The sequence below is a fragment of the Astatotilapia calliptera genome, chromosome 3, assembly GCF_964374335.1.
Source record: "Astatotilapia calliptera chromosome 3, fAstCal68.1, whole genome shotgun sequence".
NCBI lineage: Eukaryota > Metazoa > Chordata > Actinopteri > Cichliformes > Cichlidae > Astatotilapia > Astatotilapia calliptera.
The window spans coordinates 13987402-14014823 of NC_137424.1; the positions used below are offsets into that span (position 1 = coordinate 13987402).

The following is a 27422-nucleotide window of genomic DNA, read 5'->3' on the forward strand; positions in this document are numbered from 1 at the left end:
AACACTTTAAATTAATTTAATCAGAATTATTTACAGAAAATGAGCCTTTCAACAAACCAATTAAAAGAAACACGTGAAATGTTTTCAGATTTCACCTTTTGTTTAGTACACATTTTGTGTGTATTCATTACAAAGCTGGCTATAATATGACACAAGCCCCTCAAACTACAATCCCCTACATAAATGAAAGCGTCTAACTGAAATGAACAATGGCAGAGGACGTCTCACAGACCAGAGTCAAGGATCCACACGGAGCTGACGGGCTGACGCCGCCGCTCCTCCTCCTCCTCCTCCTCCTCCTGGGTTCGCACATACAAAGCAAAAAATGCCCTCAGAGATAAAACCAAACACTTTGAACCGCTGGAGCAGAAATCCAAAATTTATACCAACAATTTCTGAACCAATATTACTTTCCTTTTTATAAAACTGTAAGGTTTTACACTACATAAAATATTTGTATTTTACAACAATAGAACTTTAGACAGTAAAATAGGTTTTGATTGAGGTAATTACATTACATCATGGTGCTTATACAAAGTAAAAAAAAAAATAGATTCTCATTTGTTTTTCCCAAAATACAACCAAGAGCCCAACACACACACTTCTGTCTCTTTCTGCCTCCGTGGTCACCAAATACTTCGGGTCACGTTGCACCTCTTTGCACACAGCAATCAGCTTGCACTGCCTCGCTTTTCCAGAAAAGGTTCAACTTTGGAATTTGTCACACATGCAGGTAGTTTATTCTCTTTTATCCTGACAGTTGCTGTATGTTCTCCCTTCTTACGTTAGAGCTACTTTTAGAAAAACAGTAAAACCACAAGACAAGTTCTCCAAGCTTATTACAGGAAACTGATGTGAGAACTCGCCGTGTCCTACAGCTGTCACACAATGTGCATTTACAGGCTGGACACTCTAAAGGTTTATCACCGATTCGCTCCAGGTGCTTTCAGTAACTCTGATTTTTTTGCCATATTGTGGACACGCTGGGGAAACAGAGGGGCTAAATAAAGCTGATGCAGGAAAGTGCTTTGCACTGACAAGCTAAAGGTTGGCTATGAAGTCAAAGCACAAAAGCAGCAGAGTTAGCTGAACACAAAGAGTCAGTGAGGTTTGCAGACTTTAGAATAAAACTGTGTGAGTCTTTGTTGGACTGATGATCAGCCTGTTTTGTAGTAAACTGGCATAAACATGTTGTTGTATAAAGCTCAGGTAGAATAAAACAGCATCAGCCCATTTATCGTTTACCAAGCATGGCTGAAAGATTCCTTAAAATCAAACAAGGAAAACAATTTACACGCTGCAACATGAGCTGGTTAAGCATGAGGGGAAGTTAACTTGGTCAGTCGAGGAAGGGTTAACTAGCAGAGACCCTGTTCGCCTCTAAAAGCATCTCAAATAAGATACAGCGCAGCTAAAGTCTCTCTGTAGAGGTGAAGGTGATCCAAGGCAGAATCTGGACATGAATCGACGCGTGTTAAAAAAGACGATCGTAACAGAAATCTGCAGAATGGGCACAAAATCCAATTTTGAAGACATCAGACAATCGACTTTAGAGCGTAAAGAAACAAAAAGGAGAACATGACCTGTGCAGGGTTTGTGGGTCTGTGTGACGTGGAAGAAAACACAGTCAGTTTTTCCATGAATCCATAATTTCATCGATGATGGATGAGCACTGTAGTGAGAATCCTGATAACAGTAACATTTATATGTTTGTGATTGTTAAATGTAACTGTTTGTAGGAAAGAACTTATAGGACTATGTTGCTAAAGGTATCGTCGCGAGGCGTCATCTACTTCTGCTTCCTGCATCCCTCTCAAAGACTTCCACCAGTTTCCCCTCCCACAATGCAACACTGCCAGGCTGAGATCTGCATCCAGTGCTGAGTGAAGTGACTGGTTTCAAACCCCACAGCTGGCACTGCCAAAGTAACACAACGTGATTGACGTGTTACGTTTTCCTGGCAACAAGAAGGACAGCGCTCCAGAATCGATGCGTCACCGCGGTTGGATGATTGGAATAAAGTGGAGGAGTCACTGCGATTGTAACAAACTACCATTCATCACAGTTTGTGTTAACTGTGATAAAGACGTCATATCAAATAGTTAGAATCAGTTGATGTGAATAAGAAAAACATTGCCAACATTCCCACACGTCCGAGTTGGACACTGACGGCACCTGAACATGCTGCTTGGACAGTTTTCATTCGTATCCCAGGTAGAAATTTTAAACTCGCCTGAAACAACGAAAAACGATCATGATGAGCAAAGTAACCTTTTTTTAATGATTCGATGTAATTGGAATGAGTTGATCTTTGCTGGAGAAAAGAAACCAAAACAAAAAATGACAAAACGGTGAAACAGGCGTCCAAAGGCACAGGTGATCACTCACCCTGCTCTCGAGTTGGTGACCAGCATGTTAGCACGCTGAGACCACGATGGGCCAGGACTGTACTCTGTGTGTTTAGTGAAAACGTTTAAATACAGGAAGTGATCGGGATCAGAGGCCAGCACCACGTGACTTTCCTTTACTCTCTCGAGCACCTGAAATATATCCTGTATCAAAGTTGCATTCATACGTGTTGAATGCTAATTAATTCCAACCAAAGTCATTGGCTAGAACTACATTTGCTTTCAGTGATGTAGCATATAGCAGTGGCAAACATACGTGGCTCCAGATTTCCTCCTTAGCTATTAAAAAACCCCAAATGCCCCAAAACAAGACGCAATATTTACATGTAGCTGGAAACTAAACCGCCGTCGCCTTGAGAACTCTACGTCTGCTGCGCTTCGGATCACCGTACGCCTTCAGGATAGAGAACTCAGCAGCAGGAAGTGTAAAAAGTGTTGTTGTTTGTTGGTACAGGACACAAACAGCTGTGACGCAGGCAGGAGCCAGCTGACAGACAGCAGCTTTCTCACGTCTCTCTGTCAAATGCACATCAGTTTATTTCTGACGCTAAATCTGAATCGAACAAACAGGAAGTCTCCTGATTTTGCTCAACTGACCTTGACTCGTGACAGCTTAGTCTTTGGCTACGCCTGCAACCTGTAACCTGTCTTTACCTTGATTCATTTATTTTGCCCTGCATGCTGACCTCTGTAAACTGGGTGTGGCTGGAGCTCATTAAACTCTCCTAAGAAGACCTGAGGTAAAATTTCTTGTGTAATCACGACAGGATAAAACTGAACTTCAGCTCTGCTCATCTGCCTGAATGAACACAACGGTGTGTGTCCTGTGTGTGTGTGTGTGTTCGAGCCCTTGGACTGAAAGCTGCTCAGTGTGTTTAAGGCTTCACTGTCTGAAAAGTGTGTTTAGAAAAGTCTCGAGACAAGGCTGTACTGTGACATATTGCATAAATCACCATCACGTGGTATTAGAGTTAGACAACACTAGCGCCATCAAATCTAAAACCTATTCGCAATTTTCTGTTGTTCAACAGTTAGGGCTGCACAAAACTAATTAATTCCCTGCATGTGCAAGACACAAATCAAACTGAAGAAGGTGTAAGTGCAAGTTAGCAAGTATTTCTGATATCTGTGCATGCGCGAGTGCGTCACCAGCCCTCAGAGAGGAGTCTGTAGGTGTGTGTATTGCTGTGATGGGGTGGAGGTGGAGGAGGAGGTGGTGTTGGGGGTGGGGCTGTTAGCCAGATGAGAGGAAGTGGACGAGTCGGACAGCTGCAGCTGCTCCAGCTTCTTCAAGTATTCGTCTCTGAGGGCCAGCAGCTCCTTGTAGCGCTGCTCCACTGGACTCTGCTGCTGGAACACACAGACACACACATGCACGCACACGCACAAACGCACGCACACGCATGCAAAGTCACAGGTTGTACACGGGAAACTCCATATTGCAGCATTTGCTTTGAATATTGATTCTCAGAACAGGAGAGTTTCTATAAAGTCAGTTACAGAGTTTCTATAATGAACCACATTTATAAAAGAATCATTCGTCAGGTCTTTCTGTCTGTAAATGTAAACGATGCCTTCTGATGATGCTGTAAACAGAAGTGGTCCTAGCACCGAACCCTGTGGAACTCCATAATTAACCTCAGTGTGTGAAGGAGACTCGAACGCTGCGCTGGGGTCTAACACAGAGGGGAGTCCACCGTCAGAGGCCATAAGACGATCATTTGTAACTAAAGCTGTTTCTGTGCTGTGATCTCAGAGTTCTGAGGTTGATATATCCAGATATCCATTATCTGGCAAGTGAATCCAAATAACAGATATACAGTATTTGGAGTCCTGTGCAGCCGGCCACATGTTTATCCAGGCAAGCTTACAGCATATTATAGCAAACACAAGAGCAGTCCTACCTGCTGTCGTATGCGTGGGTTCCAGCGGATGTAGTACGCTACCCAGAGCTCTAGGTGGCGCATGCTGGCAACAGGGTAGAGAACCCTGCCAGATTCTGGGGTGTAGAAGGGGTTTAAATACATATCCACCTTGCTGTTGACCAGAGACCACAGAGACACCGTCTTGGACCTCACCTCCTGCACCACAGAAGAGTTTCAGTGTCAAACATTTGCAGCTGAAGCACACAACATAAGTATGTGGACAGTGACACAGTTTTGTCTGTGTAATTTTAACTTTCTTAGGGATTTTCTTTTGTAATACTGTGTTTATTTTGTTGCATTGATTTCCATGCTTTGTAATACACTAACTTCCCAACTTTGAGTGTAAATAAAGTATTTCTAATCACATTAACAGCAGGAACTGCAGACATTTTTATACGTAGTTCCTTATTTTCAACTTAACCTTCCAGACAGACAGCAAAACCTCGAGGAGTTGCCAAATCCATGACCTGGACATGGACTACTACTAAATGAACAGCACTGTATATCCTGGAAGACCATGGATGACAGTGAAAGACTGCAGGACCTCTCTATTTCACAACATCTAGCCAGGTCAAGAACACTTCTGAGCTGACACGTGTATCACTGACAGTCTCTACAGTTAGGAGGCACCTTTATAAATATAAACACAGTACAATGTAACAAGAAGACCGGATTAGGCCAGAAAACAACTAAAAGAGTCAGTTGTGGGAAAACATCTTTGAATGAAATGAAACCAAAATAAAGTTGCAGTAGGATGAATGAAAGAGGAAAACAGGAAAAGGAAAGTTCTAGATTTTAAATGCAAACATGGTGATGGCTGGGAAGGTGACCCAAGTCACTGCTGTTAACGGCTGACATGGATGCTGACAGAAGCAGGACGATGGATTCAGCCAAATACTGAAAACCTGATTGGTGATGCTTCACCATGGAAACGGATAATGAGCCAAAGCATTCTTCAAAGGACACCCGAGAGTTTCACAAGGCAAAGAAATTCTGTATTTTACAACAGCCAAGTCAGTCACCTGACCCGAACACAACAAAACATGTGATTCAGCTGCTGAAGACAAAACTGACGGCAGCATCCAGTCAGCCTTAAAGTCTGAGAGGCAGTAAAAACTCTCATTGGGCCAAACTCTGTATTACAAGGACACAATTTTCACATTTTGCATGCATGTACATGTTATATGTGCAGGTGTTCTTACATGCTGGTCTCGTACGCTCTCGCAGTTGTACAGGAAGGTCCCGAAGCGACAGCTGTAGAGGTGATCCAGGATCGTCAGCAGGAGATGCTCGTTAAACTCGAAGGCCGTAGGGAACTAAGAGGTGAGAGTTACAATTCAAAGACTGAGTCAGTAATCTGAGACGTTAGTGAACATACAAACATTTAGCAGTGTCCCTGTCTTTTTGTTGGGATGTTTCCTTCTCTTTTGTCAAATGCATGAAGTCAAACAGCATTTTGAGTATTTTTGAGCCTAACCAGAGAGCAGAGTGGGGGAGCGTGTGCCTGAACCAGCAGGCGGCTGGTTGGTCTGTGCAGCTGGACTGAGAAGAGTTCACAGTGTGCTGAAATAAAGTGAAATCCAGAGCGTAGCAGCCAAACAGCCGAGGAGGTGAACGTGGGGTTTCACAGTGCTGTTTACCACCTTTGTTGGTTTGATCTATACAGACAGTCCCACTGAGACGTGAGAGGCAGACAAACATTCAACTTACAACAGGAACGAGCTCTCAGTGACGATCGATGATGATTTTAGCTCAACGAAGCCAAAATTCATTTTGAATCTTCTTCTTCTGTAACGAGCTGTTATGCTGTTTGTTGCACTCTTTGTTTATTTGTTTATTCTCATTCATATTTAAACTATACAACAATCTGTAATGAAATTCATCCGAAATATTTGTTTTGTCCAAACGTCTTCAAGAAATGCTGCCTCTGCTGCTGATGCAGACGAGCCTCCTGGGGCTCCGGTTTCAAACTAAGCATGAACAGAGTTAACTGACACGCTCTGTTCTCAAGTTATCGGCTCTTCACGAGGTGTCGGGTTCAGGGGTCTGCTCTATATTATTGGAAATATGGTGCCGCTAGCTTCATCGGGTGACAGCTCCAGCTCCAGTATGCAGACTGGGAGTTGGAAATGAGTGGCGTGCCCACGTGAGGAAGGGAATGCATGCCGGCCTAAATGGAGGCTTTAAAGTATTTGTGGGTCTTGTTCATTAGTGACAAAAGTAGATGAGTGATAGAAGTAGGGAGTGGTAGCTTAACAAAGTGTCTGCTGGGTCTGCAGTAATGGTGATACTCGATACCAGTCTGCAGTGGTGGAAAGAGAAGAGGTCCGTTTAGTGAATTTACTCTCCCGTTCTTGTCAGTGGCCACAGACGATGGGTAGGGGCTGAGATGAGAAGGAGAATGATGAATGAGGCAGATAAGAGTGCCTGAAATGCCCGTCGGAGGGCATCTGGGATCTCTCTCAGCGATATGTTTAGGAGCTCAGTCGGGCTCTGGGTAGAGCCAGGATTCTAAATAAAAAGGCAGAAGATTACACCGACTCCTGGCTCCTCCTAACTGAGCTATTTTTGGCACGTCCAACTGGGAGGAGGCCCCAAGTTAAACCCCGGTCACACTTGATTATTGACTAGCTTGGAAGACCTGTTATGCCAAAAGAAGAGCTGGAAGAGGAAGCTGTGGCATCTCTGTTCAAGCTTCTTCTGCTCTTCCGTGAGTACCTACCTACTTTAGTCTATGTTGATTCAGGAGCCTGCTCCTGTGTTGACAAACTCAGTGTTGCTACGACTGTGACAGGAAACCAGCCACAGAGGGTGTCGGGTTGAGGGGTCATCTACAAACTGCTAGCTGCTGTTTAACTACAAAGTGCAACATTGTTACGTTCCTACATTCACGCAGTGAGACGACTGAAGCGCTGCACGTACCTGTTTAGTCATCTGCCACACACAGTCGATGAACTGAACAAAGATGGGTGATCGGTCCTGATCGGCATGGTTTTTGTCACCATGTCCTATCCTCTGAACACACACACACACACACACACACACACACACACACACACACACACACACACACACACACACACACACACACACAGATCAGAAACGTTTCCTCCTGATCAGTCGTCTTAACTCATGCGATTGAATGTATTTCAGAAACTAGATGGTGAAAAACTTACGGAGGCAAATTTGTGGCCGAAGCTGATCCATTCCTTTTCAATCAAAACCTAAAAAAGACACAGATGAAAAAAATCACAACTTTTAAATATCAAACAGGCATCATGATGAAATGCTGTGCTCCTCATATCCTCTGTGAATGTCTAAGCTCATGTTCACGAGGGTGAGACGACTGACCTGGAATCCTCTGAGAGTGCGATAGTGGCTGTCCAGCATCAGCATAGCCAGAGAGGTGAGCTGTGCAGTTCGGTCCCAGCCGTCACTACAGTGAACTACTACTGAGTTCCCACTGGACACTTTGTCTGCAACTTGGATGGCTCCTGACAACACCAGCTGAGTACAAGGATTGGCACAATGCAATAAAAATACATTATTATAACAAGGTAATGTAAATGGACTGAGCGCAGTTATCAAATGCACGTAGAAACCTCTCACCTTGACATGTTCCAACCAGTGTGTAGACTCTAGGCTGGACAGCCAGTGGGATTCCTCCACGTTGGGGTAGACGATATCTTTGAGTTTCTTCTGGGATTCCCTCATGACGTGGATATTCTGGATGTCCAAGAAGATGAGCTCTGCGTTTTGGTACTCATCACCCTCGTAGCCTCCTCCGGTGGCCTGAGGATTGCACAAACAGTGGGCATGCATCTCTACACAGATGTGTATAATAGTATCAGTGGAATTAACTGGGTAAGAGACTTTTGTTAATGTTTGGGACTAATGATGACAGAGCTCTTTAACTCTTTTAGGGATCATCCTCCAACATAATAAATATTTATTATCCCAATAACCTGTCGCTGGTTATATTAGACTCATTAGCATTGTGTCGCAGCAGGTTCAGGTAGACAAAGGTTAAGTGTGTGATGGAAGTATCCACAAAAATGGCGTTTTATAGGACGTTTGGTTGTTTTTTAAATGTTTTATTGTTGTTTCATTTTGGCTGAGTGTTTTTTTTGCCCCACTATATCACAGATCACCCAGCATCATACATACAGGGGCTCATCCCTCTTCTAATACCTGAGCAGGTGGGACTCACAGATATGAGCAGAGCAGAGCTGGTGTGCCATAATAGCATAAAAGTGAGCGTGTCAGCAGTGCAGTGTAGGCCTTCGCTACAACCTCCTCTGTGCAGATCCAGCTGCAGGTTCAGGTATTTGAGAGTTTGCTGACTGAATGGCTTACTGGTGTTGAGGCCCTTGGACCTAGGACGCTGGGAGGCAGACACACCCAGGACCAGAAGGACTAGAGGTGAGGTGGTGGTGTGGGGTCCTCCTCCCTGCAGCTCTGCACTGGCCCAGGTCTCCTGGGTCCACCTGTGGCAGTCTGTTGTTGCAGACCTCTGTTTAATCTTGTAACTGATGTTTGTTTTGTGAGTCTTTTGTTACAGATGCAGCAGATGGAGATTTCTCCACTTTTATCCCCCCAGCCCACCTTTCTCTATTTCTCCACCACTGCTCCACCTTCACAGCGTCTGCTCCAGCATCCACAATAATGTGAATAATAACAGAGTCTCCAGTGCTCAAAGCAAGTGTCTTTGGCACAACAAAGCATCCGCCCATCACCACCATCAGACCCTGATTCTGTTGCTAAAACTGTCAGAAAGAACAAGTTAGAAAATCCTACATGTGACTGTGATGACTCAACGAGGAAAACCTGAGTGTCGGCGCCTGCAGCCAGGCTAACGACAGCATTAGTAGTTCTCTGTTTTATGTTGTGGTTTGAATCTTATTTGTACTGTGTCACTTTTTAAATATATCACCTTACTGCCATAGGCAACCAGTCAAACTGTATGACACACATTTAATGGTTCCTCTTTATTTTCATGAATGTTTACACTGTAGATTCTCACTGAAGCCATCAGAACTATGAATGAACACATGACATTATGTAGTAAACAACTCAGAACATGTTTGATATTTCAGGTTCTTCCAAACAGCCTTTGCTTTGATTCCTGCTTTGCTCACTCTTGGCGTTCTCTCCATGAGCTTCATGAGGTCGTCTCCTGAAACGGTTTCCAACAGTCTTGAAGGAGTTCAGAGATGCTGAGCACTTGTTGGTCCTTTGCCTTCACTCTGAGCTCCATCTCATCCCAAACCATCTCCACTGGGTTTAGGTCAGGTGACTGTGGAGGCCAGGACTCATCAGACCAAAGCACAGATGTCCTCTGGTCTAATGTCCACTCCTTGTGTTTCTCAGCAGCTGTTTGACCATAAAGGCCTGATTCCCACAGTCTCCTCTGAACATGTAGAGATGTGTCTGCTACTGGAGCTCTGTGTGGCATCTATCTGGGCTCTGATCTGAGCTGCTGTTAACTTGTGATTTCTGAGGCTGGTGACTCGGATGAATGTGTCCTCAGCAGCAGAGGGGACTCCTGCTCTTCCTTTCCTGGGGCGTCCTCGTGTGAGACAGTCTCATCGTGGTCTTGATGGTTTTGGTGACAGCACTTAGGGACACATTCAAAGCACAACACACCTGATGGTCCCAACCTCATTAAGAAGGCAAGAAATTCCACAAATGAGCCCTGACAGGCTCACCTGTGAGGGGAAACATGTCAGGTGACGACAGCATGAAGCTCACTGAGAGAAGGCCGAGGGTTTGCAGCGCTGCCAACAAAGCAAAGGCTGGAACCTAAATTATAAGACATATTTATCAGTTTTGTCTTTACTACATAATCCCATAGATCTTGCTTCATATATTTGACGTCTTCAGTTTGTATCTACAATGTAGAAAGTAGTAAAAATAAAGAAAAACTATTAAATGAGAAGGTGTGTCCAAACCTTTGACTGGCAGTGTATATATGGTGTACACAGGTGAAGTGCTATGAATAGTTTTTGGATGTACCGTCTTAAGTTTTTTCTGTTTCATTTCTGATTAAATTAGTAGTTCACAGATAAATGTTGCAAATGATGCCCGTGGATTGTGCTGATGTTTTCTTTTCCTTCTGACCTTGTTGGCAACTGCGTTGACATTGGGACGGGCGTCGTATATGGTGAGCTTGGTGGTATCATTTGCCTCCCTAATCAGCTCCAGGTAGCGTTCATCGTCCTTGTTCCTTTTACCAGACATGCCAACGAGAGGCTGACTGCAGCGGGCGATCACTGCTTGGTTCTCTCTGTGGATCCATGACAGGACCTAAGACAGAACAACACTTTATGATGCAGCGTCAATGTTAAGAACATCTGTCTGTGAAGGTTCTCAGTCAACCAGGTCATTGAAGTCTAAGGAGCTTGGGAAGAAAAGCATCTGGACTGTCTGCCATCTATAATCCAGTTCTGAGACGCCTTAACGTCCACTCACATCCTGGGCCCTTTGACCTCAATAAGTCACATGATAGGGTGGGGCCAGGTTTCACGATGGGTTCACCTGAAACCTTGGCTGATTGTGACCTACACCTGTTTTCACACCTTGGCTCGTTGGATTAGGCAGAGGATCAATAGGGGGTCCATGACCCTCTTGGGGACACACCCACAGGGCTTAAAATCTGGGACTCTCCACCATTTGACCCTAGAACTGAAGAAGCTTCTCAGATGAAACGTCTTCAAGAAACTTCAAGAAATCCAGAAGCTTTTCTCCTCAAACATCTGAATAGCCACAAACTATGTCAACACGTCAAACCCATTATGTTCAGTCTGAAACAATCCCTTTGTTTTTTCAAGCTCTAGTTGTGTTTAGAATCTGCAGCATGTCACAAAATACCCGTCTGGACTTCCACTGCACATCTGGATGTTTTTAGCCTGCAAGCTTCCAGTACAAAAACAAACAGGTCATTTCTGTATTGGCTGTCTTGGGTTCTGCTTCCTGCATCAAACTGTAACTGAACCAAATCTGGAGCTAATGTGTGCAAACCAGGTTAAACCTTTAAATGTTATTGGATGGTCAGTCAATGGAAGTTCTCAAACAGGTCAGTAATGACAACCAAGAAAATGCAGAAATTACAGTACAGCGGTCCCTCGTTTATCGCCGGAGTTACGTTCTAAAAACAACCCGCGATAGGTGAAATCTGCAAAGTAGCCAACTTTATTTTTTACAATTATTACAGATGTTTTAAGGCTGTAAAACCCCTCATTATACACTTTATAGACTTTTCTCAGACAGGCATGAATATTTGTTTTAACACTCTCAAAGTTCAAACCTTGGTAGAAACATAAGTCCAGTATTAAAGAATGAAACCAAAGATCAAACCCTGTTTTCAGGTCCAGAACAAGTGAATAGAGCAGCTGCCAGAGAATTCAACATTAATGAATCATTAATGAATCACTGGTACGGAAGCAGAGGAAGCAAGACGAATGAGTTGAGTAAAGTTTGACTGTTTTGTTTCGCTTAATGCGCCTTATAATCCGGGAAATACAATAATTCTACCTTCCTTTAGCATGTCCAGAAGTTCAACTTTCTGTGTGATGGTTAGCATCTTTCTCTGCCTTCTGGATGCTACCGCAGCTGCAAAATGTTTCATGGACATTGTTGTGTTTGTTGGGGAGAAAACTTACAGATATACAGCACAGCACGGAGTCACACTGCTAGGATCGAAGATTTATGTAAATGTGACAAGCTGAACTCACTCTGGACTGTACAGGAGACACGGCACCGAGGAGATTGAGTGACAATGGTCTACAGCCAATCAGGATGCAGAACACAGTACGCAGTAAAAGAAAAAAAAAAAAGTATGCAAAACTGTCCCAAAAAAATCTGCAAAAAGTGAACCGTGTTATAGCCAGGCCCCACTGAATATAGTCAGGCCCATCAGCTAACACGCATCACTTAAGCAATGCTGTGGTGGGTATCTATAGCTGCCAGTGTAATCTGGCCACCAGTGATTACTGATAATGTGACTGCTAACAAGAGTAGCAGGATGAATTCTGGGATGTACACAGCTATACTTTCTGCTCAGATTGAGCCAAATGCTGCAAAAATGATAGGAAAGTACTTCACAGTGCAAATTTATAATGAGTAAAAGCAGACTGCTAAAGCCAGAGAAGTGGGTTATTCTTTAGTGACACGATTCGCCCCTTAATCTCAACCCAATAGAGCAGCAGCTGCAGGAGGCTACAGTAACAGCCAAGCTGGAAACACAGCATCAGGCTCTGCAAAGTATTTTCATTCAAGTATTAAACAACAATAGTGATGTGCAGAGCTTTGGTAATAGACGGGGTGACAGATGAGGCGGGAGGTTCCACACACTGTGATATTTACAGACCACAGTGTGACTTGTAGTGGGAGCAGGGAGGTGTGACAGTGAAGCTGCAAGAAAAAGAGCTAGTGAAGGTCGACAAGTTTAAATACCAGAGGTCAACCATCAATGAACTGTGCAGGCAAATTCAATTTACTGTATATAGCACCAACTACAGCAGCTGTTGTTGGGATTTTCTTGCACCTCAAGGTCAAAAAAGCTTTTAGCATGCAGTCAGAGTGAAGCGAAAGATGGCAGCGTAACTGAAAGTGAAGATTTAGGATGGTAGTGAGACCTGCTGTGACATAAAAGAGAAAAAAGACAGGAGGACAAGCTGGAGTTACAGGTGCCTTTGGAGTGACCACAATGGACAGGATTAGGAATGAGTATATTAGAAGGACAGCTCAGGTTGAGGTTCGGTGGTCTGGAAACAAAGTTCAAGAGGGAAGATTAAGAAGCTTCAGACACTGCAGAAAAGAAGTAAAACAGAAAGACCACAAAAAAGGAGGACGTGGACAGGACAGACTGTGAAAGCATAGGAATAACTAATAATTAAATGCAGAGTGAGGGAAAAAGAAACACTGCATGCATCATGGGAGTCCCCGGCAGTCTACGTCTATTGCAGCATAACTAAGGGAGGATTCAGGGTCACCTGGTCCAGCCCTAACTATATGCTTTAGCAAAAAGGAAAGTTTGAAGCCTTAAAAGTAGAGATAGTGTCTGTCTCCTGAATCCAAACTGGGAGCTGGTTCCACAGAAGAGGGGCCTGAAAACTGAAGGCTCTGCCTCCCATTCTACTTTTAAATACTCTAGGAACAAAAAGTAGGCCTGCAGAGCGAGAGCGGAGCGCTCTAATAGGGTGATATGGTACTACAAGGTCATTAAGATAAGATGGGGCCTGATTATTTAAGACCTTGTATGTGAGGAGCAGGGTTTTGAATTCTGGATTTAACAGGAAGCCAATGAAGGGAAGCCGACAGAGGAGAAACACACATGAATACATGTCTTCTGCCTGCTTCATTATGACTGAATGTCAGATAGCAGCCCTGTCACGGTGAAGAACCAAGTCCAGTTTGACTCCTAACACTAGCTTTGGTAATTTTACACACCAACTGTCAATGCAAATGTTTTTAAAATGCAAACTTAAACTAATCAGCTCATCCTGTTCAGAAACACAGTACAAGTGTGTAACAGTATCTACAGCACCATGAGGAAGTACAGCACTGTATGCGTTCAAAGAGCTGGTCTAACTCAAAAAGTCTTTCCTATACTTGACAGCTTAGTCTTGCCCTCACCGGTATTCGTCCTCTTGACCGGAAGGCAGCCACTTTTCGGAGGTCCTCCTCTTTACTCTTGTAGGGTACGGCCAGCACAGTGGGGTAGGTGTCACACAGATCATAGCTCTTATTGATGAATGATATACGCCACTTGTTGTTAGGTAAACCCTGGAAGAGATAATGATCATTACTGACTCATTTCTTTGAAACTCAAACTCAGCTCTGACTGTTCAGAAGCATCAGACCTCACAGGTCATCAGGTTTTTAACATCAAGGCTTCTGAGGGTGCGTTCGCTTACTGTGGTTCAATAAAAACAGATTATCAGCCCTTATAGAAAACACTGCCATTCCTATTGTCCTGAGCATTTGTCCTGGGACCCCGATACTGCGCACGTTGTCTTTCTTACCTGCCGTCTGAACTCCTCTACAGGTTTGTAGATGGTCCAGCCAGTCTCAGCATACTTCTCTTGACTCAAATACGCAAAAAGAGGCTGGACAGAAGCAAAAGAGAGAAACATGTCAGACGTTACTGTATACAGTGGCCTTATAGAAACCGCAGCACATGCATTAGAACAGCCATTGTAACAGTAAAGCACACGAGCAGGGAGCGTTTTTCAATATTAAGCCCCATCGATGTTATAATACTCTTGGTTTGGACAGCAGGCAGTTAGCAGAACGAATGAAGGGGCTTTATTGGTTTAGTTTTTACCAGAAACATAAAAAGTCAGTTCAAAGTTGAACGAAAATTCTGCTTTTTTTTTCGCGTTCAAGCTTTAATATCTGTGAAAAGAAATATTACAGGCTTGTATAAAAGCTATCAGACGCCTAACAAACTGTGGTTTCCAACAGCCTCCAAATCAGCTCAGACCTAAAGCCGTCATCACTGTAAGTGTTTGTGCCAAAGAAGAACCTGCTGTAGTTTTACTAGATGATGCAATTTGAAAATAGAGCCTCAGAAATGCTGGAACAACATTTTTAAAAACAGCACCAAATCACAACAACAGTCACCTCAAGGCACTTTATACTGTAAGGCAGACCCAGCAATCACATGACCCCCTATGAGCAAGACTTTGGTGACAGTGGGAAGGAAAAACTCCCTTTTAACAGGAAGAAACCTCCGACAGGCTCAGGGAGGGGCGGGGCCATCTGCTGTGATTGGTTGGGGTGAGCAGAAGCCATATGCTCTATTTAAAACCCATAATGTTTATTAGGCTCTGTCAAAATAATGTGTTCTTCTTTTTCCACATACCAAGTAAAGCAGCAGCAGACGTTAGAAGGTTTCTTACCAGACCGTGTGACAGAGGAAAGGCGTATCTGAAGAGAACCTCAAAAATATCTCTTCTGCTGTGGCCTTCCTGCTTCAGGGCAAACCTCAAATTCCTCATGTCCTGGTGACAGAACAGATCAAACACTTCACTGTCAACACACAACATGTAAGACCTGCAAAACAGACACAACTAAAAGAAAGTGTTGCTGTGACAGTTTAAGCTACCAGCACATGTATGCGATGGCAGAGATGAGACTTTGTTCTTTTTAAATAAAAATCCAGTAACTGTAAAAAAGCAAATGACTTCTGAACATTAAACACACACCTTGCAAGTAATATCCAGGCCGTAGGAGTTTTCTCCTCTGCTTGACGCCCCACCCATCTTCTCCACTCGACTGATGGCACCCAATGGAACGTCCAGCGTCACCGTCACATCCTGCAACACAAAGTATCATGTGACCTCAGCAACAGGAAGCTGTTCTGTTACGCAAGGTCCAGCGTGTATTAAAAACAATGCACGACACACACACAGCTCTTATTTAAGAGCATGCAGTGGAATAAACTTTAGGACCCACCCAGCTCGTCCCCGTGAAGGCAGTGAAACACTGGCACAGAGAAACACTGGCACCCAGTCAAACTGATGAACATTTTAGGATCCTGAAAACAAGCTCCAGGTACGAGCCTTTAGCAGAGGTAAAAAATGCTCCGCCTCAGGTATGACCACGGAAATGCAAATGTAACGATCCCACTTCACACGTCACCCACTCGGCTGATTTATTGTATCAAGTACTTTGATCTTATTCATGCCTCGCAGTTTTTCCAGTCTTACCATAAAAGTGTGATCGTGTGTGATGAGTGATCGTGTCACCAAACATGATACCTGCCCTGACGGCCTGCTCTGCTAAATTAATGGTGAATAATGCATGCTGTGCCAACAGCTCATTTATTATAAATGACTTGTTCTGTAAAACTGGACTTTATAATAATCTGAGATGTGACGGCGTGAGCAGGAAGTCATACATCGTTTAACGGTGTCGCAGGAATTGTTCAGTTTTCTGTCCACCACAGAACGGTTCCTGGTACTAATGCTGTGAGTTTCATATGATCTCTGTAAGCTTCAAGACTTTATCTTCTCCAAGGATAAAGTAGTTTTTCACAGTGTTGATTACTAACATTCATGCTGATGATTAGCAGACAGTGTTGCTGCCTCACCACCTCCGCCTGCCACACTCTCACCCATCTACTCTAAGGACACTCCCAGATCATGGGCCCCGTCTACACACTGATCTTCATCATTGGCTCCTTCCTGTTTCAGACATTCAACAATCACTCCAGTAACCAAGAAGCCCTCTGTGATACCTGCAGGACACCACCTGTAGGCTGTGTGCAGACAGGTCGGGGACAATGCTGTCGACATAGAACTGCGCTTCATCCCTAAAGTACTCCGCTCCCTGTTTCAGCTTCATCTGTTATATCCTCACAAACTTTTGACGGACAGAAAGTTGAAGTCTGGGGAGAATCACATCTAAATCACTAGCACCCCTCAGTCCTCGACCGTCTGCCCTTCTACACAAATAACTTCACTGTTAAAACTTAAAGTTTGCAGACGACATAACGGTCACTGGACTCACCGAGGACAGTGATGAGTCCAGTGACTCTTATTGTAAAGCTATTAACTCTCTCTCATCTTTATTATCACTCAGTGTCAATTTGGTGTTTTACTCGACAGCTGGGAGAGGCTCCAGCGTGACGCTAAACTGGCTCAGCAGGAGAAACAACGATAACTGGAAAATAAACACATTTACTGTAAACACACAATTACAAAATTAGCAACGGACACTCGTGTTATAAATATAGACTCGAGAACAACACACAATAATGCCTATATTTACCTGGTAACATGTCACACATTCAAATTCACCATGTAAAACTAGCAAAACGACTCACAGCGTCCACAAAAAGCATCCACACTGGTCCCAAAATCAAAACTCAAATAAGTATTTTTGCCCATTAAATAACATTCAACTCAAGACTCATTCCAAGCATTTATATAAAAACAAATTAAGGTGCGACGTCGGGCGTATCTCACGTATCTCACACTGTGATGTAAGGAGCGGTCGCGGTCACATGGCTTCCCGTTGCCCTGGAGGTCCGCCCTCCTGTAGTCATGGCTACAGAAGCGCCCGGGACAGCTCAGCCATAACTTTAGACTTTGCTGCTCATACATGCTTGGACAATATTGTCACTGAAGTGTGCGCGACAGGATGTCCAATCGTGGCCTCACGTCTGCATCAGACTGGGCAGCAAAGGCAGCTCAAACGCAGATATCAGCGGTTGTTGTGCAGCCTTCATCTTAGCTCCTGTCCCATCAGGGTGACGTCATGAGCCGCCCGGCGTGTTGCCAGGCTCATGAGGCTTCCTCGTGCCGCACCGTCGACAGACTGTGGCGCTCTTATCCAGCCTTTTGAACGTTTTACATTTTAATAAGACAAACACAGAAGTGATGGCTGGGTATGATGTTGGCTCCCTATGTCATCACAGTGAAAACGGATGCAGACGTTAAACTTGAAAGCAACGTCACAGCTGCTGCTTTTTTTTTCCATTTAAGGCGGCCCGCCAAAATAAAGCCTTTTATCAAAGCAGCTTTTTCAGGCAGTAACCACAGCTTTGTTACATCCAGGCTGGATTACAGCCACACACTTTATGATGGAGTTAGTGGCACGTCTGCAGGTAGTTTCCAAAAGCTGCAGCGCATCTTTTAACTGGAACAAAAAGTCTGAGCTCATCAGCCCATTTTCATTTCACTCCACCTTTGATCCTTTTTAAACTTCTTTTATGTGTTTTTAAACCTCCTGCTGGCCCGTGACCGTGCTTCACTGTAGCTGCTCCAAAGCTGCCTCTTCTCTTTATGCTCTTTGTATGTGTGCAGCACTTTGTGAACCCTGTTTTTTTAAGGTGCTTATAAATAAATGTGGTAAATGCTAAACTTAGTCTGTAACAGCTGAACAAAGCAAAAGTGCAATAACAAGAAAACGCAGAAAAAACTCAGCGATGCTTCACAGCGATGGTGTTAGATACGGTGTCTAATCTAAATGAGTTGTCACACACACACACACACACACACACACACACACACACACACACACACACACACACACACACACACACACACACACACACACTTACAGCATCTGAGCTCTTGAAGTAAAGTCTGAAGTTGGTGATCAACACTTTGCCTTTCACGGCTCCACTGAACGGACAGATGTAGATTATGTCTTTATCTGGAAAGACAGGAGAAGAGTCAGAATATGAGAAACTTGTGGAGCAAACAGTCTTATTCATCAGCTGCACAGGACTCACCAGTAATCCTTTCCTCTCCAGGCAGCAGGGACACGTCAGATAACAATTCCATCTTCAGAGACTCTTTGCGGGTCTGCAAACACCAATATCAACATACATGACTGTATGCAATGTTTAAAATAACAAAAGATTTTTAGCTTTTATTGCAATTTAGCCCCGCCCTCATTTATTAACATTCAGTCAATCACCTGATGAGTTTGTAAGTTTGCTCATTGTTTAAATACAAACACTGTTTGACAATATTGTGAAACGTTTTTGATCGTTTCAGATTTTTCACAGATTTTCTCGCCATGTTTGCACCATCACTCTACTTCCTGCAGTACAACAATGTTCAGCTGATGCTGACGAGGCTTTGGTACCACAGTGTGTCCAGCACTGCTTACTGCAGACAGAGGGGGCTGGAGCTGTAGGAGCAGCAGCAGCTTCTGCACAGCTGCAGAGCAGCTTTAAACTGTTAGCCCATGTTGTCCCTGAGAAAGACCTTTTGTATCAGTCTGTTTGTGTAAACTTACCTTTTTTAACCTTTGTACCATCTTAAACTGTTCATGTGACTTGAATGACTTCAATTGTACCAAATAACTGGAATAATTGTTCTAAAACTTTTCAGCGGTAGTTACAGTTAAATGTGTTATTCGTCTAACTGGCAGTTAGTTATCACAGTAATAGAAGCTCAGAAAAAAAGAAAGCAGGAACAGAGATTTGGCTTCTTCTGTGTCACACTGAACTCGACATCTTTTAAGAAGCGCCTTTGACACAATCAAATGCACAACACAGACACACAAACGCATACTTACAGGGGGCGTGTGTGACTCTAAGATGTTGTACACTGAAACAGGTGAAGCCATTGCTGAGGGAGGGAGTTTCCACAGGCTGAGGAAGAGAGACAGGACTGTGAGGGCTCTCTGTTCATGATGCCAAAATATGAGATGCTAGCAACCTTGATCACAGCTCCAGGACCTGAACAGGACTTTCACAAATACTGCTCCTGCAGTAAAATTGATATATCCTAATAACTGTTCAATAAAATGAAATGTTGTTTTTCTAACACCAATTTACAACAACGATCGTCTCAGGACTTGTAATTGGACGGTAAAGACTCGACTTGGTGACAGTGGAAAGGACGAACGCTCCAAACGCAAAGACATCTGCAGCAGAGGGTCAGCAGTCTGCCACGACCGGGCAGCAGGTGAAGTGAAGGACAAACCAAACACTGAAGGGCTGAGATGGTTCAACACAGATTCTTTGCTTTCACACAAGGCTCTGTGGCGCCACTGTTACCATGGAAACGCCAACGCGAGCGACTAGAAACAGACTGTCCAAGAAGACAGAGCACCTGTCTTTTATTTGGCTTTGAATCTACTTGAGATTATTTCTATATTTTTGCATTTATAAAAAAAATAAAATGTTTGATGAAACAAACGTTGCAATTTCTAAAATAGAAGCCAATCCCAGTTTGTTTTTAAACACCAGCCTTTACTTTGAGTATTTATTATTGCTCATTAATAAGGAAAATTTAAATAACTCATTAAAACAGTCGATAGCTGCAGCCCTACTTAGCATAATCCAAAAGCTTAGCCTAACTGTATGGGGAGAGCATTCTAGATTACAGTGAACCTATTGGGTAAACACTGACTACTAAAATGTTAATGTTCAGGTGATATCCTGTATAATATGTTGTTTAAGAGACAGGCCTGTAGCTTAGGATGGAGAGCAGGTCACCTATGAACTGGAAGGTTGGTGGTTCAACCCCTGCTCCATTTCCTCGGGCGAGTTTCTAACCCCCAGGTGCTCTCGGATGCATCCATCAGAGTAGGAATGTGTGAGCGTTAGATGGAAAGATAGAGAGCACAGAAAACATGGTTGTGTAAAGCGCTTTGAGTGCTCAGAGTAAGAAAGCACCATATAAGAACCAGTCCATGTACCATTTACAAAGCAGTAAGCTAAAGTGCATTAGCTGAATTGCTGGGTCTTGTCACTCAGCAGCACTTCCTGTTATCAGGTCACTCACTGATCCAATCTAAATGTTAGAAAAAACATTTTGTTAAACTCTTTGCACTGCAGAGCTACGTCACTTACGTCCAACAAACAATCAGCCTGCGTCAAAAACATGTTTCCACAAAGGCAGGAAGACATGACGCCAGAGAGCACAGTAAAAATGTCAGATTTAAGCAGCTGATTAAAGTAACTGAGCCTCTCTACCAACATTTCTCTCAGTGCCGTGTTCAGTCGCATTGGACTGGTAGCTACACAAGTTGCACATTTCTGGGACGCCAAACAAAAGCGTGAGCAAAGATACCATCTATCCACTGCACTGCATGACAACACACAAGGGAAGATTTTATTATTTAACAATAGTGTGAAATGAATTAAACACAAGTAAAATACTTGTAATTACATAAGTATAAATTACTTATAGGCTGGTTCACAGGTTTGAAGTCTGTCAGTTGCCTAAATCAGAACTAGAATCATATAAATGCATCACATGCAGCATTTAAAATGTGAGCATTATTTATCACCTCTGTTAAAGAAATCTATTTCAAGTTTCCCCTAAAGTAAAACTTCAGTTGTTAAATGAGTCAAATCCGACTGATCGTCTGCAAACACAGAAACAAAGAAAGTGAACTCTAAAGTCGCTGCTTCTACATCCTCCTCTGACACTGTGGACCACAGGGTCCTTCTACCTCAGCTCTACACGAAACTGGATTAGAGGCACAGTTCTGACCTGGTTTGAATCAGACCTGACAAACACAAGTTGTTTTGTACAGGTGGGAGCATCGCTCACTTGTGGAGTACCTCAAGGGTCCATTCTGGGCCCACTCCTCTTTTCACTGTATGTGTTGCCTCTAATTTCTATCTTTAGAAAAGATCGGCTTTCTTTGCCGTGACATCCAGGTGTTTATGCCCATTCAGCTGAAATTGTCTTAGTGACTTTAAGTCCTGGATGAGGATAAATTTCCTACATTTTAATGAAAGAAGGACCGATTTCATACGCTTTGGTAAATATGACTCTTGTGAGTCTTTTGGCTCGTTACAGTCATGTTGCTGTAAAAAAATCTGGGCGTGACTTTTAACAGGTTTCTTAAAATGGACCAACAAATAACAGTCATCACGACAGTTTGTTTTTATCAACTCAGAGTCACTAAAGAAGTAACAGAAGGAACTGAAAATAAAGTTCTTCATGCTTCTAGCACTTGCCGCCTGGGCTACTTTAACTTTGGTGTTGAACAGTTATCTTTATCTTTAGTCCAGAATGTGGCAGCTCGCCTCTTAACAGGCGTTAGAAAGCATGCACACATCACCGCGGTCTGAGGTCATCTAACCAGATGCTCTTAAGTAATCCTGAAACCAGATTAAAACAGAGGTGATCGAGCTCCTGCATCTACAGCACCAGATCTACAGAATCAATACCACGCCACAGCTGCACAGCTCAGACACTGCACACATGTAAATCTTTATTAAAACACTTATTCTCTCGCTGTGACATCATCATAGACGGTTGCATTTTGTCCAAAATAAATTTTTAAATTGTTTTTTTCTACTTTTTTATGTTAATGTTAAGTATTGTGTTACATTTTTCTGAATTTTTTTGTGCAGACTTTTTAGAACTACATCATTTCAGTGTACAGCAACTTTGTTGTTTTAAATGTGCTACATATATAAATTTGACCTCGAGTACATCAAAACCACCTTTTTGCTGTCAGGCGTCATCGAATGGTTGCAAGCGTCAGACCTGCAAGACTCAAGGATGCTGCATCCAAGGATGCAACAACGTGCATTAATGTAGGTGGAAACAGTGACATCGCACCGCTGTGAGGCTTAGTTTAACACCCAGACTGATAATATGCAGTACAGCCATTAAAACTATGTGCAAGACTTATGATATAAATAACGATTACAGCAAACTAGCATAAGATATAAATAACTGGTGTCGTCTAGTTGAGGAGCTCTAGTCTTAGCATGATTACGACCTCACAGACTGTTTCCTCTTGTACTCCTCTGGCTCTTTCCTTTATCTTGAGTCTGACATATGTGTTTTATGTGTTTGAGTCACATACAAATGATGTAATGGCACCTTAACAGCAGGTTTAAATACAACTGACTGTGAGTCTGCACCGGCAGGCAAAGAGACTGATGCAGTGGGCAGACTGGGACCATAAGTGTCTCTTTTGTCCCAGCTCCCTCCCCTCAACCCTCACTGGTTGCAGACTGGTCCTGCTGGAGGTTCCTTCCTGTGCTCACCGGGGGTCATTTAATTGTTGGAATTGTCTCTATTATTGTCTTTACTCTACAATATAAAGTGCCTTGAGCACGTTGTTGTTGTGATTTGGTGCCAGATAATTACAACTGAACTGAATTGAACTGAGTGACGAGCAGCCTTAATTTGATAACGAGCGTGTGTCGAGAGCAGGGTTATTATCCTTACTACAACTGAAACTAAAGAAAAACCTCAAACTAGATACAATCATGCCCGAAAGACTAAAACTAGCACCGAGACTTCTTTCTTTTCTCTTTTTAGATAAAAACTGAACCGAAAATCGACTCAGGAAACCAACTGAGACCAAATTCAACTCAAAACCAAAAGTCAAAATGAAAAATGTAATAACACTGATTGTGAATCAAGATAGTAAAGAAACTCTCCCTTCTTAATCCAGCGACTTCAAAAAACAATCATGTGAATAAGTTTCAACAAATGCGTTCAAAGAAAACAACAAGACTTGAAGTTAAAATCTTAAACCCCACTATTAGAGACACGCCACCTTCTCTGTTACACTGAGTCACTGACAGCTGTGTTACAGAGACAGAATGTAACTAAACTCATCATCATCTGTGTGTCCAGGGTTGTTTGTTTGTTTTGTGAAACTATCAGTTTGGGCACTTTAGCACAGACAGAGACTTGTCCTCAGGACTCAGTGTTGCTGTTTTATTTGACGAGATGAAATCGTGCCGCGGACTCGAGTCTCAGCACCGCTGAGCTATTCTTCCTCTCTGTGTGTTTGTGGATGCTCTTCCTCCTTTCTGCTGTGTGCAGCCTCACAGCGTGATGATGCCACCACCAAGCCCAGCTTTGCCTGGTATTAACGAGCAGTGAGCAGGCCCTGATGCTCGGAGCTCTGCCAAAAACAGCCCAGCTCATCAAAACAATGAACAATTTCCCTCTTGCTCTCAGACTGTGAAATGGAGTTTGATGAAAGGGCTAAACAAGGTCCTTCACTGTGCACTGCCTAAGTGCAGCAACAATACAGGAATGTCTGTGATCTCTGCCACGGCGCTCCTGGACATACCAGAACCTTTAGGACTTTTTCAGGACGTTTCACAGACGCAGCAACTGAAAAGTCATGTTTCACTTACACTTAATCTTCACTAAATAAACCACAAAGTGTTCAAACCATTCTAAACCAGGTTTTAAAGCAAAACAGTAAGTGGACTCGAAAACATTCTGACTCAAATGTACATGAAACCAGCAGCAGTGAATGCTTCCTCATTTTGTGAAACGCCAGGACAGCAGGGTGGAGTAACAAGTAAAAACCTATGAAAAAATATAGTGTGTCATCAGTAGGTTTGAGAAAATGAGAATAGCTGCTGTGGTACGATATGTTTCAAGTGTTTTATAGCAATACATGTGAAATACTCTGCATAGGACTGAAAGTGTTAACACTACTCATTCATTTCATATTAGGTTAGTCCGTCTTTGATTCGACAGCCGGTAAGTCGGTATTTTGGGTGTGAATCTTCCCAGTCACACACTAAACAGCACCATATTTAAGGTGTTAATGATTCTAATATTAAGACAATGAACAATATTTAAAGTTGTAACCACAAACAATCCCTTTAGTTCCTAAATCTCTGTGTACTGAGAGTTTTTGCAGTGTAATAATAAACTCTGCTGCGTCCTTTAGGATCAACACCTGTGTAATTGAAACACTTGTAAAGGAGACATTAAACACTAAATGCAGAGGCTAACTGACACAATGGAGCCGTGCTCTCACAGCCTGATGCAGGTATAGCACTGTTTGTTAGCTGGATTTAACAAATAACAGCTTAAAGTCTGTTTTAGAAACATGTGGAGCTCCGTCTTCACTGGGATGATTTGTTATAACCACATATATGCTGTTCACGTTCACTCTGTGTCTCTTTAGCAGTGATTCGCTCGTCGTTGTTCGGCTGGCTGCACTGACAGCAGGAAATCCACCTGTTGGCTGGTTGGTTGAATAAATGAGAACAGAGAGGAGCCTGTTTGACTCAGGTGACAGGTGGATGACCGCTGCATCCGGCCTATCATGGAAAAACTCGAGTGTCAGACTGCAGCTTGTGGGTCTGGTGACTCAGACAGCATCTTCTCCTCCACACTGTCCTCATTTATAAACCTGAACATTACGGCTAACAGCGTGTCAGTGCAGCTAGCCAAACAACGAGGAACCCCTGCTCAAGAGACAGACAGTAAAGGTGGACAGTGTAGCCTTGGTTTTAACATAAAACTCGTTGTTGCTGCCCGGGGAAGAACAAAAGCTCTCCTTGAACTGATTTTTAGTTTCAGGCTTCTTAAATCCCCTGAGCTATTGGGTCTATTACAAGTTAGCTAACATAAGCTAATGTAAGTCTAGATCTAAGTGCACGCTCAGTCACCAAGGTAAGTAAATCTGTTCATCTGGACGTTAGCACTGGGAGAAATGTTTGATCAGTGGTTGTTGATCAATGGTTGTGACAATTTGCATATTCAATGAACAGCCCATTGTTCCTTCAGTGGGCTGGTTTCAGTCACTGTGCAAATGTCCTGTTTATAAGGTTGGAAACCTGCAGTCAGCTGAGACTGAAGAAGGACGAAACGTTTCTCCCGCTGAAAACATCCAGATGAACAGATGCAACCTTTTGGTCTGCTGATGGAAACCAACCAACCGGTGACTTAAGGATCCGCACAGACAGAAGATGGCGCTAAATATGCTTTTAAAACTTGAAGCACTTACTTCTTATTTCCAGCTACACTGATGGTTATATCTGTGTCGGTTTTTGAGAGCAGAGCTCAAGGGTGTAAACTTATGCATTTAGTGTTTCATATCCCTTTAAAGAACAAAAGAAAGGACACTTTATAAAACAAAACATGACGATATTGTTGTTTTTAAGATTTTAATAACCTAAACGACTCGCTGATGTGGGCAGTGATCCCTCTAAACAGGCCGGCGCAGTAGGTCGAGCCCACAGTCACAACAGCAAAGTTTCTCTGTCTAAATATGGCTGCTCGTTTAGATCTACAGCCATGTTTCTCCTCCAATGATTTCTGTGCACAAAGCTGTTAATTCCACGCGTGACGTGCCTGAACGTGGTCAACACTGAAGCTGCTTCTGACTTTTTAGAAACTCGGCAACTAATGATGATTAACATAACCAACAGAAACATTTTACTTAGTAAAAGCAGTCTGCATCTGCAAGTATTTTGTTTTATGTGGGAGCAGGGCGACATGAAGCAGCATTGTCGCGTAATAACGGGTTAATAAACCTGCTTTCACTCCTGCCTTGGTCAGCTGCTGTGAAACAGAACAACACACAAGGAGCCGCTTTCGGTGCCCGAAACCAGCTCAAATATTCCCAGCACAGGCAAAGTGTGGCTTCCAGTCTTTTTACAATTCAGCGCCACAACTGGGAAGCGTTCATGGAAAAATCTGAGCACTGCAGGAAGCGGAGTGAGAAACAGACAAAGCTACGCCGAAACGCCTTAAATGAACTTTTTTAACTCAGCCATTCCAACAGACACAGATGTGCACCAGGAAATAGAGCAGGCCTACACGGGAAGACAGCTCGTTCCCCCCGAGATTCACGCGTTCCTGATTAACAGAGCGCGGAAACCTGCGACAACGCCCTCCGAATAACACTTCATATATACTCAGGTGACCTCGTTCCGGCCAGATGTCTCGACTTACCCGCAAATTGCGATTCTCCCGTGGCTGAAAGTCGGCCTGTTTCCCTCAAGCTACAACAGGAACTCACTCTAGGTCACGTGCCGGCCTGTCATGGCACGGATTGGCTGGTTGTCAAACTACAGCTCGCAAAGGCTCGAGGGAAATGTAGTTTTCGGACGGCTTGGCCTACACGCCTGTTTTTTATGTTGACATGTACATACATGTTTTATACTAACGTAGATATGGTTCCTCCAGCTGAAATCAGTTAGTTTTAAACGTTATAAGCTAACTATTGTGCTGATGTCTAATTCTTTGCTTTGTTTTCTTGGACTCTACTAGATTAGCTCTATTTCACATTATCGCTTATTTATTTTACCAATTTTTCCGGTATGAATCAGCCATTTCAGCTCCCATCTCCTCCCTTTAATAGAGACACAGTGGTTCTTAACGTTGAGCGATTGTCCCTGAGTTAAATAAGCTGTTAAGAAAATGGTTCAGTTCTTGTAAATTATCACAGTGTATATACAATTAATTAGATGTGTTAATTCATTTTGGCAATAGTACGCACGTGATTAGCAGTCTCCTTGTATATGCCAGTTTAGTAAAACATGTATTAATTACTCCTGTCTCAGAGAAGCCACACACTGGACTTGGATCCTGCAAGGTGAGTACTAGTCATGAGCAGCAACGGTCACATTGCTGCTTCAGTCGGGCTGGGCACGCCTCCAACCTGCTTCTCCAGCTTAGCCAGCCAATCCTGTATATGCAGAAAAAGAAACGGCAGGATTCACTGTTTACTTTCAAAAACTCAAATACTCCACAGTCCATGGTAACTGCCACACGGGATCTTATCTTAAGCTTTTTAACCATAAATCATCCTTGAAATTTTAGCTATGACTTAAAAAGAGCTAAAAGTTCTATTGACTATAATTAAAGTTAAAGAAAAGTTACTT

General features: G+C 43.2%; 1 protein-coding gene across 5 annotated transcripts; it reads right to left on the reverse strand.

Annotated features, from left to right (window-relative positions):
- Positions 1-27171, reverse strand: mtm1 (myotubularin 1). 5 transcript variants are annotated; one of them, XM_026160900.2, is made up of 16 exons: positions 27038-27171; positions 19373-19448; positions 18579-18651; positions 18405-18499; positions 15544-15654; positions 15238-15339; positions 14359-14442; positions 13970-14119; positions 10454-10639; positions 7943-8125; positions 7685-7840; positions 7510-7557; positions 7256-7348; positions 5536-5649; positions 4313-4489; positions 1-3758 (listed from the first exon to the last, which is right to left on the reverse strand). In XM_026160900.2, exons 2-16 carry the CDS (start codon positions 19421-19423, stop codon positions 3564-3566), a joined length of 1818 nt encoding a protein of 605 aa, XP_026016685.1. In that variant the 5' UTR covers positions 19424-19448; positions 27038-27171; the 3' UTR covers positions 1-3563. The 5 variants fall into 5 exon arrangements, with proteins under 5 accessions (XP_026016685.1, XP_026016686.1, XP_026016682.1 ...); XM_026160901.2 differs by lacking the exon at positions 27038-27171 and adding an exon at positions 26491-26624 and having other exon boundaries at positions 1-3755; XM_026160897.2 differs by lacking the exon at positions 27038-27171 and adding an exon at positions 26491-26624.
- Positions 27172-27422: the final 251 nt, after the last annotated feature.

What these genes read in the sequence shown, in the direction of transcription:
- mtm1 (XM_026160900.2), bottom strand. Translation starts at nt 19,423, where the DNA reads ATGGCTTCACCTGTTTCAGTGTACAACATCTTAGAGTCACACACGCCC. An exon ending in GCCTGGATATTACTTGCAAG is followed by an intron (nt 15,340 to 15,543) that starts GTGTGTGTTTAA and finishes TTCTGTCACCAG; the next exon opens with GACATGAGGAATTTGAGGTT. An exon ending in GCACTCTCAGAGGATTCCAG is followed by an intron (nt 7,558 to 7,684) that starts GTCAGTCGTCTC and finishes TGTCTTTTTTAG; the next exon opens with GTTTTGATTGAAAAGGAATG.